Here is an 18,080-nt window from a genome sequence, read left to right on the forward strand (position 1 = left end):
AAAACTATATATAAAACTAACTTTGTTCCGAAACCAATATCAACTCTAATAACTCTAAAAACTGTAAATAACTCAAAAACAAACAACAACAACAACAGTAATAAATTATATTATTTATCAACACTAATAAATAAATAAATTTTTATTTATCAACACTATATATTAAAAAACGACTTTATATTACCTATTTAGCAAATCGTGTACCTACTTATATTTATGTGTATTGTAATAAAATTAAAAAATTAAAAAAAAAAAAAAAAAAAAAAAATTTTTTTTTTTTTTTTTTTCTTTTTTTTTTTTTTTTTTTTGTTTTGTCTGCATTCTTTGTTTTTTGCATTTTTACTTTCATTCTGTCGAAACTGATGATATGATTTTTTAAATATAAATTTATTTTAAATTGAAGTATCCAAAAATATTAATAACGCAAAGCGGTTTCTTGATGACAAGACCATCGGTCTTCTGCAAGTTTCCCGCGTTCTTTGAAGTAATCTAACACTTTACAGTTTTATTTCATATAATATTTGTTATAACGTAATCTTGTGATTTTTTTTTTTTTTTTTTTTTTTTTTTTTTTTTTTTTTTAACTATACTTAAACTATAAAGATTGTATTATATATTACGAGTTTATAAAGATTAAAGAACAAAAAAATAAAAAAAAATAAAAAATAAAAAAATTTCGACTTTTTGTATGGAAATTGAGCAAAAAACGGGGTTTTGTCGCCAAATCCGGTACTTACCAGCCTCTCTGTTGATTGTCTTTGTCATTTTCGTGCTCAGCCTGATAGGTTACAACAGAAAACGTACAAAGGCTCCGAGAAATCTCGGTGAAAGGCTCCAATTTGACGAAATAATCACAGAATAAGACATTACAAGCAAATTCTAAGCATTTCTGTGCATTTGTCGCAAAATTCGGTACTTACCACTGAATTGGTTGATGCCCTAGGGCATTTTTTTGCTCAGCCTGACAGAATACAACAAAATACGGCCAAGGGATCCAAGAGGAGTCGGTGAAAGCCTCGAATTTGGCCACATTTGGCCCAAACATCGACGTTTTGTATGGAAACTGAGCCAAAAACGGGGTTTTGTCGTTAAATCCGGTACTTGCAAGCCTCTCTGTTGATTGTATTTGTCATTTTCGTGCTCAGCCTGACAGGATACAACAAAATATGGCCAAGGGATCCAAGAGGAGTCGGTGAAAGCCTCGAATTTGGCCACATTTGGCCCAAATTTCGACTTTTTGTATGAAAATTTAGCCAAAAACGGGGTTTTGTCGCCAAATCCGGTACTTACCAGCCTCTCTGTTGATTATCTTTGTCATTTTCGTGCTCAGCTTGATAGGTTACAACAGAAAATGTCCAAAGGCTCCGAGAAATCTCGGTGAAAGGCTCCAATTTGACGAAATAATCACAGAATTGACATTACAAGCAAATTCTAAGCATTTCTGTGCATTTGTCGCAAAATTCGGTACTTACCACTGAATTGGTTGATGCCCTTGGGCATTTTTTTGCTCAGCCTGACAGAATACAACAAAATATGGCCAAGGGATCCAAGAGGAGTCGGTGAAAGCCTCGAATTTGGCCACATTTGGCCCAAACTTCGACGTTTTGTATGGAAATTGAGCCAAAAACGGGGTTTTGTCGTTAAATCCGGTACTTGCAAGCCTCTCTGTTGATTGTCTTTGTCATTTTCGTGCTCAGCCTGACAGGATACAACAAAATAAGGCCAAGGGATCCAAGAGGAGTCGGTGAAAGCCTCGAATTTGGCCACATTTGGCCCAAATTTCGACTTTTTGTATGGAAATTGAGCCAAAAACGGGGTTTTGTCGTTAAATCCGGTACTTGCAAGCCTCTCTGTTGATTGTCTTTGTCATTTTCGTGCTCAGCCTGACAGGATACAACAAAAAAAGGCCAAGGGATCCAAGAGGAGTCGGTGAAAGCTTCGAATTTGGCCACATTTGGCCCAAATTTCGACTTTTTGTACGGAAATTGAGCCAAAAACGGGGTTTTGTCGCCAAATCCGGTACTTACCAGCCTCTCTGTTGATTATCTTTGTCATTTTCGTGCTCAGCTTGATAGGTTACAACAGAAAATGTCCAAAGGCTCCGAGAAATCTCGGTGAAAGGCTCCAATTTGACGAAATAATCACAGAATTGACATTACAAGCAAATTCTAAGCATTTCTGTGCATTTGTCGCAAAATTCGGTACTTACCACTGAATTGGTTGATGCCCTTGGGCATTTTTTTGCTCAGCCTGACAGAATACAACAAAATATGGCCAAGGGATCCAAGAGGAGTCGGTGAAAGCCTCGAATTTGGCCACATTTGGCCCAAACTTCGACGTTTTGTATGGAAATTGAGCCAAAAACGGGGTTTTGTCGTTAAATCCGGTACTTGCAAGCCTCTCTGTTGATTGTCTTTGTCATTTTCGTGCTCAGCCTGACAGGATACAACAAAATAAGGCCAAGGGATCCAAGAGGAGTCGGTGAAAGCCTCGAATTTGGCCACATTTGGCCCAAATTTCGACTTTTTGTATGGAAATTGAGCCAAAAACGGGGTTTTGTCGTTAAATCCGGTACTTGCAAGCCTCTCTGTTGATTGTCTTTGTCATTTTCGTGCTCAGCCTGACAGGATACAACAAAAAAAGGCCAAGGGATCCAAGAGGAGTCGGTGAAAGCTTCGAATTTGGCCACATTTGGCCCAAATTTCGACTTTTTGTACGGAAATTGAGCCAAAAACGGGGTTTTGTCGCCAAATCCGGTACTTACCAGCCTCTCTGTTGATTGTCTTAGTCATTTTCGCGCTCAGCCTGGTAGGTTACAACAGAAAATGTCCAAAGGCTCCGAGAAATCTCGGTGAAAGGCTCCAATTTGACGAAATAATCATAAAATTGACATTACAAGCAAATTCTAAGCATTTCTGTGCATTTGTCGCAAAATTCGGTACTTACAACTGAATTGGTTAATGCCCTTGAGCATTTTTTTGCTCAGCCTGACAAGATACAACAAAATAAGGCCAATGGATCCAAGAGGAGTCGGTGAAAGCCTCGAATTTGGCCACATTTGGCCCAAATTTCGACTTTTTGTATGGAAATTGAGCCAAAAACGGGGTTTTGTCGCCAAATCCAGTACTTACCAGCCTCTCTGTTGATTGTCTTTGTCATTTTCGTGCTCAGCCTGATAGGTTACAACAGAAAATGTCCAAAGGCTCCGAGAAATCTCGGTGAAAGGCTCCAAATTGATGAAATAATCACAAAATAAGACATTACAAGCAAAATCTAATCATTTCTGTGCATTTGTCGCAAAATTCGGTACTTACCACTGAATTGGTTGATGCCCTTGGTCATTTTTTTGCTCAGCCTGACAGAGTACAACAAAATATGGCCAAGGGATCCAAGAGGAGTCGGTGAAAGCCTCGAATTTGGCCACATTTGGCCCAAACTTCGACGTTTTGTATGGAAATTGAGCCAAAAACGGGGTTTTGTCGTTAAATCCGGTACTTACCAGCCTCTCTGTTGATTGTCTTTGTCATTTTCGTGCTCAGCCTGACAGGATACAACAAAATAAGGCCAAGGGATCAAAGAGGAGTCGGTGAAAGCCTCGGATTTGGCCACATTTGGCCCAAATTTCGACTTTTTGGATGGAAAATGAGCCAAAAACGGGATTTTGTCCCAAATCCGGTACTTACCAGCCTCTCTGTTGATTGTCTTTGTCATTTTCGTGCTCAGCCTGATAGGTTTCAACAGAAAATGTCCAAAGGCTCCGAGAAATCTCGGTGAAAGGCTCCAATTTGACGAAATAATCACAGAATTGACATTACCAGCAAATTCTAAGCATTTTTGTGCATTTGTCGCAAAATTCGGTACTTACCACTGAATTGGTTGATGCCCTTGAGCATTTTTTTGCTCAGCCTGACAGAATACAACAAAATATGGCCAAGGGATCCAAGAGGAGTCGGTGAAAGCCTCGAATTTGGCCACTTTTCGCCAAAACTTCGACGTTTTGTATGGAAATTGAGCCGTAAACGGGGTTTTGTCGTTAAATCCGGTACTTACCAGCCTCTCTGTTGATTGTCTTTGTCATTTTCGTACTCAGCCTGACAGGATACAACAAAATAAGGCCAAGGGATCCAAGAGGAGTCGATGAAAGCCTCGAATTTGGCCACATTTCGCCCAAACTTCGACGTTTTGAATGGAAATTGAGCCTAAAACGGGGATTTTTTGTTAAATTTGGTATTTGCAAGCCTCTCTGTTGATTGTCTTTGTCATTTTCGTGCTCAGCTTGACAGGATACAACAAAATAAGGCGAAGGGTTCCAAGAGGAGTCAATGAAAGCCTTGAATATGGCCACATTTGGCCCAAATTTCGACTTTTTGTATGGATATTGAGCGAAAAACGGGGTTTTGTCGCCAAATCCGGTACTTGCCAGCCTCTCTGTTGATTGTCTTTGTCATTTTCGTGCTCAGCCTGACAGGATACAACAAAACAAGGCCCAGGGATCCAAGAGGAGTTGGTGAAAGCCTCGGATTTGGCCACATTTGGCCCAAATTTCGACTTTTTGTATGGAAATTGAGCCAAAAACGGGGTTTTGTCGCCAAATCCGGTACTTGCCAGCCTCTCTGTTGATTGTCTTTGTCATTTTCGTGCTCAACCTGACAGGATACAACGAAATAAGGCCAAGGGATCAAAGAGGAGTTGGTGAGAGTTTCGAGTTAGGCCACATTTGGCCCAAATTTCGACTTTTTGTATGGAAATTGAGCCAAAAAAGGGGTTTTGTCGCCAAATCCGGTACTTGCCAGCCTCTCTGTTGATTGTCTTTGTCATTTTCGTGCTCAGCCTGATAGGTTACAACAGAAAATGTCCAAGGGCTCCGGGAAATCTCGGTGAAAGGCTCCAATTTAACGAAATAATCACAGAATTGACATTACAAGCAAATTCTAAGCATTTCTGTGCATTTGTCGCAAAATTCGGTACTTACCACTGAATTGGTTGATGCCCTTGAGCATTATTTTGTTCAGCCTGAAAGGATACAACGAAATAAGGCCAAGGGATCCAAGAGGAGTCGGTGAAAGCCTCGAATTTGGCCACATTTGGCCCAAACTTCGACTTTTTGGATGGAAAATGAGCCAAAAACGGGATTTTGTCCCAAATCCGGTACTTACCAGCCTCTCTGTTGATTGTCTTTGTCATTTTCGTGCTCAGCCTGATAGGTTACAACAGAAAATGTCCAAAGGCTCCGAGAAATCTCGGTGAAAGGCTCCAATTTGACGAAATAATCACAGAATTGACATTACCAGCAAATTCTAAGCATTTCTGTGCATTTGTCGCAAAATTCGGTACTTACTACTGAATTTGTTGATGCCCTTGGGAATTTTTTTGCTCAGCCTGACAGGATACAACAATATATGGCCAAGGGATCCAAGAGGAGTCGGTGAAAGCCTCGAATTTGGCCACATTTGGCCCATATTTCGACTATTTGTATGGAAATTGAGCCAAAAACGGGGTTTTCTCGCCATATCCGGTACTTACCAGCCTCTCTGTTGATTGTCTTTGTCATTTTCGTGCTCAGCCTGATAGGTTACAACAGAAAATGTCCAAAGGCTCCGAGAAATCTTGGTGAAAGGCTCCAATTTGACGAAATAATCACAGAATTGACATTACAAGCAAATTCTAAGCATTTCTGTGCATTTGTCGCAAAATTCGGTACTTACCACTGAATTGATTGATGCCCTTGGTCATTTTTTTGCTCAGCCTGACAAAATACAAAAAAATGTGGCCAAGGGATCCAGGAGGAGTCGGTAAAAGCCTCGAATTTGGCGACATTTGGCCCAAATTTCGACTATTTGTATGGAATTTGAGCCAAAAACGGGGTTTTGTCGTTAAATCCGGTATTTGCAAGCCTCTTTGTTGATTGTCTTTGTCATTTTCTTGCTCAGCCTGACAGGATACAACAAAATAAGGCCAAGGGATCCAAGAAGAGTCGGTGAAAGTCTCGAATTTGGCCACATTTGGCCCAAATTTCGACTTTTTGTATGGAAATTGAGCCAAAAATGGGGTTTTGTCGTTAAATCCGGTACTTACCAGCCTCTCTGCTGATTGTCTTTGTAATTTTCGTGCTCAGCCTGACAGGATACAACAAAATAAGGCCAAGGGATCCAAGAGGAGTTGGTGAAAGCCTCGAGTTTGGCCACATTTGGACCAAATTTCGACTTTTTGTATGGAAATTGAGCCAAAAGCGGGGTTTTGTCGCCAAATCCGGTACTTACCAGCCTCTCTGTTGATTGTCTTTGTCATTTTCGTGCTCAGCCTGATAGGTTACAACAGAAAATGTCCAAAGGCTCCGAGAAATCTCGGTGAAAGGCTCCAATTTGACGAAATAATCATAGAATTGACATTACAAGCAAATTCTAATCATTTTTGTGCATTTGTCGCAAAATTCGGTACTTACCACTTAATTGGTTGATGCCCTTGAGCATTTTTTTGCTCAGCCTGACAGGATACAACAAAATATGGCCAAGGGTTCCAAGAGGAGTTGGTGACAGCTTCGAATTTGGCCACATTTGGTTCAAATATCGACTTTTTGTATGGAAATTGAGCCAAAAACGGGGTTTTTTCGCCAAATCCGGTACTTGCCAGCCTCTCTGTTGATTGTCTTTGTCATTTTCGTGCTCAGCCTGACAGGATACAACAAAATAAGGCCAAGGGATCCAAGAGGAGTCGGTGAAAGCCTCGAATTTGGCCACATTTGGCCCAAATTTCGACTTTTTGTATGGAAATTGAGCCAAAAACGGGGTTTTGTCGCCATATCCGGTACTTGCCAGCCTCTCTGTTGATTGTCTTTGTCATTTTCGTGCTCAGCCTGACAGGATACAACAAAATAAGGCCAAGGGATCCAAGAGGAGTCGGTGAAAGCTTCGAATTTTGCCACATTTGGCCCAAATTTTAACTTTTTGTACGGAAATTGAGCCAAAAACGGGGTTTTGTCGCCATATCCGGTACTTACCAGCCTCTCTGTTGATTGTCTTAGTCATTTTCGCGCTCAGCCTGATAGGTTACAACAGCAACTGTCCAAAGGCTCCGAGAAATCTCGGTGAAAGGCTCCAATTTGACGAAATAATCATAGAATTGACATTACAAGCAAATTCTAAGCATTTCTGTGCATTTGTCGCAAAATTCGGTACTTACAACTAAATTGGTTAATGCCCTTGAGCATTTTTTTGCTCAGCCTGACAGGATACAACAAAATAAGGCCAATGGATCCAAGAGGAGTCGGTGAAAGCCTCGAATTTGGCCACATTTGGCCCAAATTTCGACTTTTTGTATGGAAATTGAGCCAAAAACGGGGTTTTGTCGCCAAATCCGGTACTTACCAGCCTCTCTGTTGATTGTCTTTGTCATTTTCGTGCTCAGCCTGTTAGGTTACAACAGAAAATGTCCAAAGGCACCGAGAAATCTTGGTGAAAGGCTCCAAATTGACGAAATAATCACAAAATAATACATTACAAGCAAAATCTAAGCATTTCTGTGCATTTGTCGCAAAATTCGGTACTTACCACTGAATTAGTTGATGCCCTTGGTCATTTTTTTGCTCAGCCTGACAGAGTACAACAAAATATGGCCAAGGGATCCAAGAGGAGTCGGTGAAAGTCTCGAATTTGGCCACATTTGGCCCAAACTTCGACGTTTTGTATGGAAATTGAGCCAAAAACGGGGTTTTGTCGTTAAATCCGGTACTTACCAGCCTCTCTGTTGATTGTCTTTGTCATTTTCGTGCTCAGCCTGACAGGATACAACAAAATAAGGCTAAGGGATCCAAGAGGAGTCGGTGAAATCTTCGGATTTGGCCACATTTGGCCCAAATTTCGACTTTTTGGATGGAAAATGAGCCAAAAACGGGATTTTGTCCCAAATCCGGTACTTACCAGCCTCTCTGTTGATTGTCTTTGTCATTTTCGTGCTCAGCCTGATAGGTTACAACAGCAACTGTCCAAAGGCTCCGAGAAATCTCGGTGAAAGGCTCCAATTTGACGAAATAATCATAGAATTGACATTACCAGCAAATTCTAAGCATTTCTGTGCATTTGTCGCAAAATTCGGTACTTACCACTGAATTGGTTGATGCCCTTGAGCATTTTTTTGCTCAGCCTGACAGAATACAACAAAATATGGCCAAGGGATCCAAGAGGAGTCGGTGAAAGCCTCGAATTTGGCCACATTTCGCCCAAACTTCGACGTTTTGTATGGAAATTGAGCCGTAAACGGTGTTTTGTCGTTAAATCCGGTACTTACCAGCCTCTCTGTTGATTGTCTTTGTCATTTTCGTGCTCAGCCTGACAGGATACAACAAAATAAGGCCAAGGGATCCAAGAGGAGTCGGTGAAAGCTTCGAATTTGGTCACATTTTGCCCAAATTTCGACTTTTTGTATGCACTGTTACGGAAAAAGGTGTTCATGTAAAAGAAAAAAGGTGTTCATGCGTGATACTATATGAACACCTATTAGGTGTTGCCGTTAAAAGGTGTTGATGTAAAAAAAGGTGTTCTTGTTGCATTAACACCTAATAGGCGTTGCTGTTAAAAGGTGTCGATGCAAATAAAGGTGCTCATGTTTAATAGGTGTTCACGCAATTACAACGCGTTTATGACGCACATATTTAATTATTTAAAAGTAAACATCTTCTTAACCTTTCTGTTTACTCATAATTAGCATGTTTTAACAAAAAATTTTCCAATTTAGTTTTATGAAAAAAAAGTTCCATGAGCGCTAATAATATATGTTTTATAAAACAACCTATCATTTTATATTATATACACATTAAGACTATAAATATGCAAGCATATTTTATAACAAATAAAAATTATCAGTAAAAAAGAAATTCATATATTTGAAATAAAATTTTAATACAAGTTTTTTAAGTTGTTTTTTTTAACTTTTAAAATATACTTGACTTCACCAGTTTTTGCAACTAAACGGTTGTCATGCTGACTAACAGAACTTGCATTAAAATGGTATAATAGATATCTGCTCTCCAGACATTTGATGAATGATTATCTAAAAACGAGCAAAAATTTTTATAATTTAACATTGAAAAAATATAATAATAATAATTACTAAAACATATTCCTACTGCATTTCATTTTTAGTTCATTTCATAAAAGAAAAACTACATAATGTTACCTTTTCATTTACTTTACTTTTTCCATCTGCAGATGATGAGAAAGAATTCTCAATAGAGAGTTCTTTCTCTTAAATATTTTCAGTCGGAAGTTCAATCTTTTGTTCAACCCATTGTTGTTTTCTATTTATTGTACCCCTGAATAAACTAAACAAAAATTGTATGAGAACAAATAAGATCTCCATAAAACAATTAATATACAAAATAAAAAAATCACACAAATACATTTATATACAATGTATAATAATATCTAAAACTGCATTTATCAAATAGGTTCCTGAAAGGTTTTTGAAAACTTTTTCATATCATCATTTTAAATCAAAGATCCTTTAAATAGGCAAAAGTTTATACAAACAAAGTTTATTTTTTTATAATTTCTTTATTAGTTTTATTTTTCCTTAACTATATGGTGCCTTACAAGCAGTAGTATTATTTGTATGATGTATTAACTGATTTTAAGACTGACAAGTTGTAAAACAGCTGATTATACTCAGTTGAATTAGAACTAAGAATCGAAGCCTTATAATCAATTAAATATAATCAGCTATTTATTTTATAAATAATTTACAAACACAAAATATGTGAATGTGACAAAAAAAATTAAACTTAGAACAATTTATATAATAAAAAATGTTAAAAAAACATAAAACTATTAACATAAAATGTTAAAGATAAAACCAAAAATATATTTAAAGCATTTTAACAAAGTCATTATAAAAGTAACAAAATAGATTTTACAATTCTGATGTTACTCATTTTTCTAATTTGCATAATTATTTCTAATATTTCAAAAACCGCCTCTTGTTTTTTGCAATGTATTAAATTAAACGCTACACTCAAAGAAGTGCCGACAAGAAGAACTTCGATTAAGTTTGCACAGGGAATAGAAAATTTATCAACTGTAACTGCAAAATCTCCATTTTCATAGTGAAGACGAATCATATTCTATAAATAAATAAATAAATCAAATAGATCAAAATAAGTTATTTTTGATGTTAATCAAAAAAAAAAAGAAGACAAAACAATTTTCACTAGTATAGTTTCATAAAAGATATATGCATTTAAAAACAACTTATACTTTATATTAACTTGTTTATTAATTACGCAAATAATACACTAAAAACAATAAATAATACAATAAATTATGCAATAATAATTATGCAATAAAACAGTTATAGAATGGAGTTTCAAGGCATAACAATAACTTTAAACTAAATAATCATTATTATTAATTTTACATTAAATGATTTAAGAAATTTTGAAAAAATTAAAATTGCTGTTGTGTAGATTCATCATCATGTAGTACATCAAAGCTTGTGTTTTGGAGTTAGAGTTGAGAGAGGGTTGTAACAATAACTAAAAAATGTAGCTCCATAGGCCTTGTAAAGGGAATTCAAAAAAACTTTAACTTTAAAGTTAAACTTACCTTATCAGTAAATTCTACAAGTTTTTGATAACATCTAGCCACAATAAATTGAAATCCAATTGTATGTGAATCGGAAGAAGACATTGTAGGATTTACCATCTTTACCAGATTAAGAACAGATGAATATCTCTTTAAAAATGGGGCCCATTTCATACAAATATTTCTTAGCGAATCTTTCATCAAAACTTGAACCTCTTCAAAGTCTAGTCCATTATCCTTGTACGGTGAGCTCTCATTTAACTGATACACTTGGAGCATTCTCTTGCTTTCATTATATACCTAAAAAAATATAATTTTTCACAGTTACCACTAATAAAATGAGGATACCAATAAGGATTTTAAGGAGATTTAAGGTGAAATTTCCCCAATTTTTAAGAAGATTTAACCCTGAACAGGAAAGTTTTCATTAAAAGATAAGAACAACTAAGGAGAAAGTCATTACTTTTTACACATTATCTTTGTTTTCAAATAGATAGAAAAACGTCAAAAACAAATTAGGTAAAGAAATTCTTACATTTTTAGCTGATAAAAAGTAGGACTTAAATAATTCTAACTCTGTCAAAAATCCAACAGTTTCTCTTGCATTATTACGTTGCATGAAAGTTGTTTCCATTACAACCTCTTGTTCAAGTGAGGTTTGAACATTGTTTGAAATTGTAACAAGCTAAAGTGTTTTATTAAAATATGTAATAAACATTTATACAATCAAAAATATGATAATTTATAAAACAGATATAAAGCTAATATGTGGTACCCAATTTTTTGTGACAATCTAGGAATTGCAATTTAAAAAGGTTGGAGCAAATAGATAATTGTAAACTTACATATGCCTCATTTACAATGTCTGATACTTCATTAATATTGGTTATAAGTCTTAATGGTTCATTGATATCACTGTCACTTACTGCTCTAAAATAGATTAGGACACAATAGAAATATATAATATGATCATAAAATAAAAAAAAACTATTAAATTGAACAAGCATTGATCATCCATATCACATTTTAAAAATCCGGAAAACTGACTGCGTAAAATATCTGGAAAAATCCGGAATATATTTTCCATTATTTTCTTCTTAATCTTGCTTTGAAAGTAAACAAAGAAAATCAGGAGAAATTAATGAAAACTGACTAACTTTTCATCTTTTTATAGATATTTAGTTTAATACATAATAATCAAGTATATTTATATAAAAAAAACCTCTTCATTGCCTTTGACACAGTAGCTTTTGCATATTTCTTTCGCTTTTCAATGACAGAAGCACAATTCATTTTTCTTCTATAATTTTTGAACCTGTCAATAATTCTTTGGTGGAAGCATTTCTAGTAGTAAAAAAAATAAATTAACGTTTTTCTTTTCTAGTCAATTTAATCGTGTATTGCTTTGTGTAGTTTCCATTATTACTTAAAATGATATTAAAATATAAAAAACTTTATTATTTATAATTCAATTTATAATTTATAATTTTATTAAAATTTTATTCATAATAAATTAAAAATCACATGTTAAGTTTTTTAGATTTAATCAATTTATTTAAAAGTCATAACACAACTGTAATAAAATGTTTTTATAATAGTTATAATAAAACTTTACATTTTTTCAGCAAGGATAAAATATTTTTAAACAACAAAATATTATAATTTAATTTATTGAATTCAACCACTACACCACAGATTAACTCACTGAATATTGAACAGCTTTGAACTCTGGATACTTTTCTTGAATAACCATCACCAGCTCATTTAATTGATTTCCATTTATATATCTATGATATTGAAACAAACTAATTTAGTTTAAGAACTTAGAGTTAAAATATTTAGATAAAAAATCTATATAATACAACTAAAAACACACGGATTTTGTTGATCAACATATTCCAATACTTTATGAAAAATGATCCCAACCCAGTGGTTCATAAATTGACCATCTGCTACAATTGATTTGGCATCAAGTATCCCACATGTAAGCCTTGCTTCCACAATTGCATCTGTTGGGATTTCAAATTTCAAACCTGGCCATTGTTTTAAAGAAATACTTTCATTTCCCACAACTTCTTCTGATGATTTATTTAATGCTAAACTTGACACTTGACGTTCCAAAAAAACTAGTTTCAAATTATTATTTTTAACTAAAAAATCGAGGGTTTCTCCATCATCTATTTCTGCACCAGAACCATCATACAATTGTAGCAAATTACTGGACGAACATGGGAACTTATTGCCACATTTTGACAGCAAATCAGAATATGATGTGTATAGAATAACTTTAATTGTGTCACCTTTTTGTACATTAATTGATTGCATCTGCAAATATCGATGATAATATATAACGCAAAAAGTAAATTATTTTGTTATTGTATATAATTAACTAATTAGTATTAAATTAGTATATAATTAATACTATCATTAATATTAATTATCATTAATATAAGATATAAACATCATGACCTACCTGCTGGCTTTATAAGAGGGTAATAGGGAGGACGCAGAAGTTTGCCAGGGCCCTGGGTTTTTTCAAGGGCCCAAAGAAAAAAAGTGACATTACATAGTTACTAGTTTTGTTTAATTTTGAATAAAATAAATTATAAACATAAAAGGCAGAAATAACAACTCATGAAAAATATTCATATGATAAATAATCGGACAATAAACTCTTTTTCTTTTATTTCAACAGATTTAGATGCACTTGATTTAAGAGAAAAAATGTCAAGTAAAGAAAATGAGTTTTTATGATGCTCTACAACATATGAGTTAACCAAAGGAAAAAATGATATTGCTATTTCTTGGCACATTGCATACCAAACATTGTTAATAGACATCAAATAATTTATTTTAACAGCTTTTTCTTCGCTTAGAATCAAATAAGAAGATACTGTCAACTGTTTTCCCTGGACTGTTAATTTTTCTGTATAAAAAATTGTGTTCAAATATGGTTTAAACGGTTCAAGAAGTACTTCTTGAGCATGACGAAGAGATATCTTTGCATATGAGATAGATCCTGAAAAATAAAATATTTGTATAATATTGCATGAAAATAAACAAATATGTGATTATTCAATTACTATGATTGCAGCTTACCTGGAACAATATCATTAGTCCTTTCAAGTAGACGTCTACAAGTTTCATGCATTTGAAACCTTTTTGAAAATGAATATATAGGGTTTTTGAATTGATGACTAACTCTGACTAGCTTTTTAAAAATCTGATGCCGTTGTTCAAAACGCATGCACCAGAAAGTTTTCATTGTTCCCATGTAGCTTGAAAGGTCAGGATAGTGAGTGATGAAATGAAGCTTTGCTGCTACTCTTGTGCCATTATATAATGTTTTGATATAGTTAATAAGTTGTGGAATAAGAAAATACAACGATTCAATATGTTCATTACAACGGCTATTTAAAATCAATAAAATTTCACAATGGATAATCATCATATCCCAATAAGGTGCATCTTCATCATAGAAATTATCAAAAAGAAACAATGGCAAACACAATGAAATGGTTAGCATTTCACTAGCAGTAAGTGCCAGCTTTGATGTCATATAAGTTGACGTCAATATTAAATTCACTGGCAATTTTACATCTCTTAGCAATAAATTCATACCAATCAATGTTAGTTTTCGCTTGGCCATGTAGTGATTCAAAAATGTTGAAACTACAACATGGCTTATTCCTTCTAAAAAATCATGCATGAAATCACTTGGGAAAAATGCAGGTAAAAATACATACGGTAAGTGTAAAAACGGAGATAACTCCAAACATCCATGTTGTTGTTTTGTACTATCAACAATATAAGATTCGTGAGTTCTTTGAAATACATTTGTGTTTTCCTGTCTAACACAAAAGTAACAATGTCTACATATGTATCCACTATGAAAATGTGATTGCAAACCAAGAAGCGGATGAGCTGTTAAATTGTCAGCAGCCATAAAACATGCAATAACATGATATTCTTCATCATTTACAAAAAATGTATTAAATAATAAGTTGAACAAGTCATCAATAATTGGCTTAAAAAACTCATTGAGTGTAATTTTTTTAACCACTTTAAAATTGCACAATGAAGCTAAATGATAGTTGCTCATTTTAGATCCATTATTGTTTTGGTTTAAAATAGAAAAATAAATGGCTGATATTTTATGTATACCCCTACTGGTACCTATTGGGTTACATACCTCTAACTCATCAGAATACAAACCAATGTATACTGTTTTGGCTGGATCTGAAAATGGCAGGATAGAACTTTGAAAGTAGTTTGATTTTGAAAAAGATAAAGAGTCCGGGTGCAAAATTATTTGACCCTTAAGAATACTTTTTAGGTTTTCTCCTAGTGGCACATGATAAAAAAAATCCTCACCAACAGTAACTTTCACTGCTTTTACATGACCCAATTCACCTAAATAACTATCAAACTTATCTGGACTCGTGCAATGTGATAAACACAAATCAATACTGTTGTCTCTTTGAAGTTTACACAAGAAAGATTGGGCATATGGGTTGTGAATTGATATGCCAGCCTGTTGCAAAAAACTTTTAAATGAGCTACATACGTCACCCAATATAGCTTTAACTGAATCACCGTGTAGCAAAAGTAACTTTTTTGATGTATTTTCAGAAAGCAAATGATAATTCATAGTTATCATAAAAAACTTTTTTATCTCATCAAACATGTCAAATATATCAGTGGACTGGTCTGCATTTTTGTCACATAACTTTGTCTCAATACAAACTGGCAAATCCAATTGAATAGGTGATTCAATCTGATTCTGTAAAATATTATGTTGTCGTTCATCTTGATGCCTTCTATAAACATGATTTTTAGCAACTACATAGTTTTTAAATTCAGCAGAACAAAAATGGCACGGTATTCTAAAAAAAATTACAAAAATTAAAATGTTATAACTAATGTTTGACAATTGAATGTATAAAAGTTTGTAACTTATATATATATATATATATAAATATATATATATATATATATATATATATATATATATATATATATATATATATATATATATATATATATATATATATATATATGTATATAGCTTTCAATTAGATAATAACTTTTTAATTTTTACATGTATGTGCATGTGTGTATATTTTTTATGTAAATGATGAAAAGTTAAAGTACTTTTGTCCATAATGGATTCGATGATAGTGAGATAGCAAATTGCCAACGGATTTGCATCTAAATGAACACTTGACACAAGGAAAAGCCATTGCAAATATTTTTCGCGCCAAATGACAAATATTTTATTCCAAAATAAGCTTTTTCTTCGTTCGCCCTAAGAATTTACTTTTAAAGCTTTATGTTTAAAAAGGTGTCGACGTCGACACCTTTTTACGTGGACACCTTTTTTTTTAACGCTAACACCTACTTTCTAAACAGTTTGTAATTTTTTGTCTTCAACACCTATTACGTTAACATATACACCAATATAGGTGTTCGCGTTCATATTATCAACACCTTTTTACACTAACACCTTTTTTTTCAGACACGGACACCTTTTTCCGTAACAGTGTGGAAATTGAGCCAAAAATGGGGTTTTGTCGTTAAATCCGGTACTTACCAGCCTCTCTGTTGATTGTCTTTGTCATTTTCGTGCTCAGCCTGACAGGATACAACAAAATAAGGCCAAGGGATCCAAGAGGAGTCGGTGAAAGCCTCGAGTTTGGCCACATTTTGCCCAAATTTCGACTTTTTGTATGGAAATTGAGCCAAAAACGGGGTTTTGTCGCCAAATCCGGTACTTACCAGCCTCTCTGTTGATTGTCTTTGTCATTTTCGTGCTCAGCCTGATAGGTTACAACAGATAATGTCCAAAGGCTCCGAGAAATCTCGGTGAAAGGCTCCAATTTGACGAAATAATCACAGAATTGACATTACAAGCTTATTCTAAGCATTTCTGTGCATTTGTCGCAAAATTTGGTACTTACCACTGAATTGGATGATGCCCTTGAGCATTTTTTTGCTCAGCCTGACAGGATACAACGAAATAAGGCCAAGGGATCCAAGAGGAGTTGGTGAAAGCCTCGAGTTTGGCCACATTTGGCCCAAATTTCGACTTTTTGTATGGAAATTGAGCCAAAAACGGGGTTTTATCGCCAAATCCGGTACTTACCAGCCTATCTGTTGATTGTCTTTGTCATTTTCGTGCTCAGCCTGATAGGTTACAACAGATAATGTCCAAAGGCTCCGAGAAATCTCGGTGAAAGGCTCCAATTTGACGAAATAATCACATAATTGACTTTACAAGCAAATTCTAAGCATTTCTGTGCATTTGTCGCAAAATTCGGTACTTACCACTGAATTGGTTGAAGCCCTTGGGCATTTTTTTGCTCAGCCTGACAGAATACAACAAAATATGGCCAAGGGATCCAAGAGGAGTCGGTGAAAGCATCGAATTTGGTCACATTTGGCCCAAATTTCGACGTTTTGTATGGAAATTGAGCCAAAAACGGGGTTTTGTCGTTAAATCCGGTACTTGCAAGCTTCTCTGTTGATTGTCTTTGTCATTTTCGTGCTCAGCCTGACAGGATACAACAAAATAAGGCCAAGGGATCCAAGAGGAGTCGGTGAATGCCACGAATTTTGCCACATTTGGCCCAAATTTCGACTTTTTGTATGGAAATTGAGCCAAAAACGGGGTTTTGTCGCCAAATCCGGTACTTACCAGCCTCTCTGTTGATTGTCTTTGTCATTTTCGTGCTCAGCCTGACAGGATACAACAAAATAAGGCCAAGGGATCCAAGAGGAGTCGGTGAAAGCCTCGAATTTGGCCACATTTGGCCCAAACTTCGACGTTTTGTATGAAAATTGAGCCAAAAACGTGGTTTTGTCGCCAAATCCGGTACTTACCAGCCTCTCTGTTGATTGTCTTTGTCATTTTCGAGCTCAGCCTGATAGGTTAGAACAGAAAATGTCCAAAGGCTCCGAGAAATCTCGGTGAAAGGCTCCAATTTGACGAAATAATCACAGAATTGACATTACCAGCAAATTCTAAGCATTTCTGTGTATTTGTCGCAAAATTCGGTACTTACCACTGAATTGGTTGATGCCCTTGAGCATTTTTTTGCTCAGCCTGACAAAATACAAAAAAATGTGGCCAAGGGATCCAAGAGGAGTCGGTGAAAGCCTCGAATTTGGCCACATTTGGCCCAAACTTCGACGTTTTGTACGGAAATTGAGCCAAAAACGGGGTTCTGTCGTTAAATCCGGTACTTACCAGCCTCTCTGTTGATTGTCTTTGTCATTTTCGTGCTCAGCTTGACACGATACAACAAAATAAGGCCAAGGGATCCAAGAGGAGTCGGTGAAAGCCTTGGATTTGGCCACATTTGGCCCAAATTTCGACTTTTTGTATGGAAAATGAGCCAAAAACGGGATTTTGTCCCAAATCCGGTACTTACCAGCCTCTCTGTTGATTGTCTTTGTCATTTCCGTGCTCAGCCTGATAGGTTACAACAGAAAATGTCCAAAGGC

At 35.2% G+C, this 18,080-nt stretch overlaps 2 protein-coding genes across 3 annotated transcripts; both read right to left on the minus strand.

Annotated features, from left to right (window-relative positions):
- Window positions 1–9,857: 9,857 nt before the first annotated feature.
- Window positions 9,858–13,115, minus strand: LOC149894587 (uncharacterized). Of its 2 annotated transcripts, none has more exons than XM_090095161.1 (7): window positions 12,451–13,115; window positions 12,280–12,361; window positions 11,797–11,918; window positions 11,420–11,504; window positions 11,110–11,259; window positions 10,596–10,874; window positions 9,858–10,114 (listed from the first exon to the last, which is right to left on the minus strand). In XM_090095161.1, the coding sequence occupies exons 1-7, from the start codon at window positions 12,897–12,899 to the stop codon at window positions 9,881–9,883; spliced, it is 1,401 nt and encodes a 466-aa protein (XP_089951287.1). In that variant the 5' UTR covers window positions 12,900–13,115; the 3' UTR covers window positions 9,858–9,880. The 2 variants fall into 2 exon arrangements, with proteins under 2 accessions (XP_089951287.1, XP_089951294.1); XM_090095168.1 differs by having other exon boundaries at window positions 12,480–12,899.
- Window positions 13,116–13,139: 24 nt separating this feature from the next.
- LOC149894588 (uncharacterized) lies at window positions 13,140–16,094 on the minus strand. Its single transcript, XM_090095150.1, has 3 exons — window positions 15,729–16,094; window positions 13,674–15,460; window positions 13,140–13,593 (listed from the first exon to the last, which is right to left on the minus strand). The coding sequence occupies exons 1-3, from the start codon at window positions 15,815–15,817 to the stop codon at window positions 13,220–13,222; spliced, it is 2,250 nt and encodes a 749-aa protein (XP_089951276.1). The 5' UTR covers window positions 15,818–16,094; the 3' UTR covers window positions 13,140–13,219.
- Between the last annotated feature and the right edge of the window lie 1,986 nt (window positions 16,095–18,080).

Source organism: Hydra viridissima, unplaced genomic scaffold (genome assembly GCF_058129835.1).
Source record: "Hydra viridissima isolate aposymbiotic clone 2 unplaced genomic scaffold, HvirCarnegie_v1 scaffold_1, whole genome shotgun sequence".
NCBI lineage: Eukaryota > Metazoa > Cnidaria > Hydrozoa > Anthoathecata > Hydridae > Hydra > Hydra viridissima.

Excerpts from the sequence above, each read along its gene's own strand:
- LOC149894587 (XM_090095161.1), bottom strand. The coding sequence starts at position 12,899 with ATGCAATCAATTAATGTACAAAAAGGTGACACAATTAAAGTTATTCTA. Across the intron at positions 11,919-12,279 it reads TCAAAGCTGTTCAATATTCA|AAATGCTTCCACCAAAGAAT; the intron begins GTGAGTTAATCT and ends TTTTACTACTAG. Across the intron at positions 10,115-10,595 it reads TTGTAGAATTTACTGATAAG|AATATGATTCGTCTTCACTA; the intron begins GTAAGTTTAACT and ends ATTTATTTATAG.
- LOC149894588 (XM_090095150.1), bottom strand. The coding sequence starts at position 15,817 with ATGGCTTTTCCTTGTGTCAAGTGTTCATTTAGATGCAAATCCGTTGGC. Across the intron at positions 15,461-15,728 it reads CGAATCCATTATGGACAAAA|AATACCGTGCCATTTTTGTT; the intron begins GTACTTTAACTT and ends AATTTTTTTTAG. Across the intron at positions 13,594-13,673 it reads GACTAATGATATTGTTCCAG|GATCTATCTCATATGCAAAG; the intron begins GTAAGCTGCAAT and ends TTTATTTTTCAG.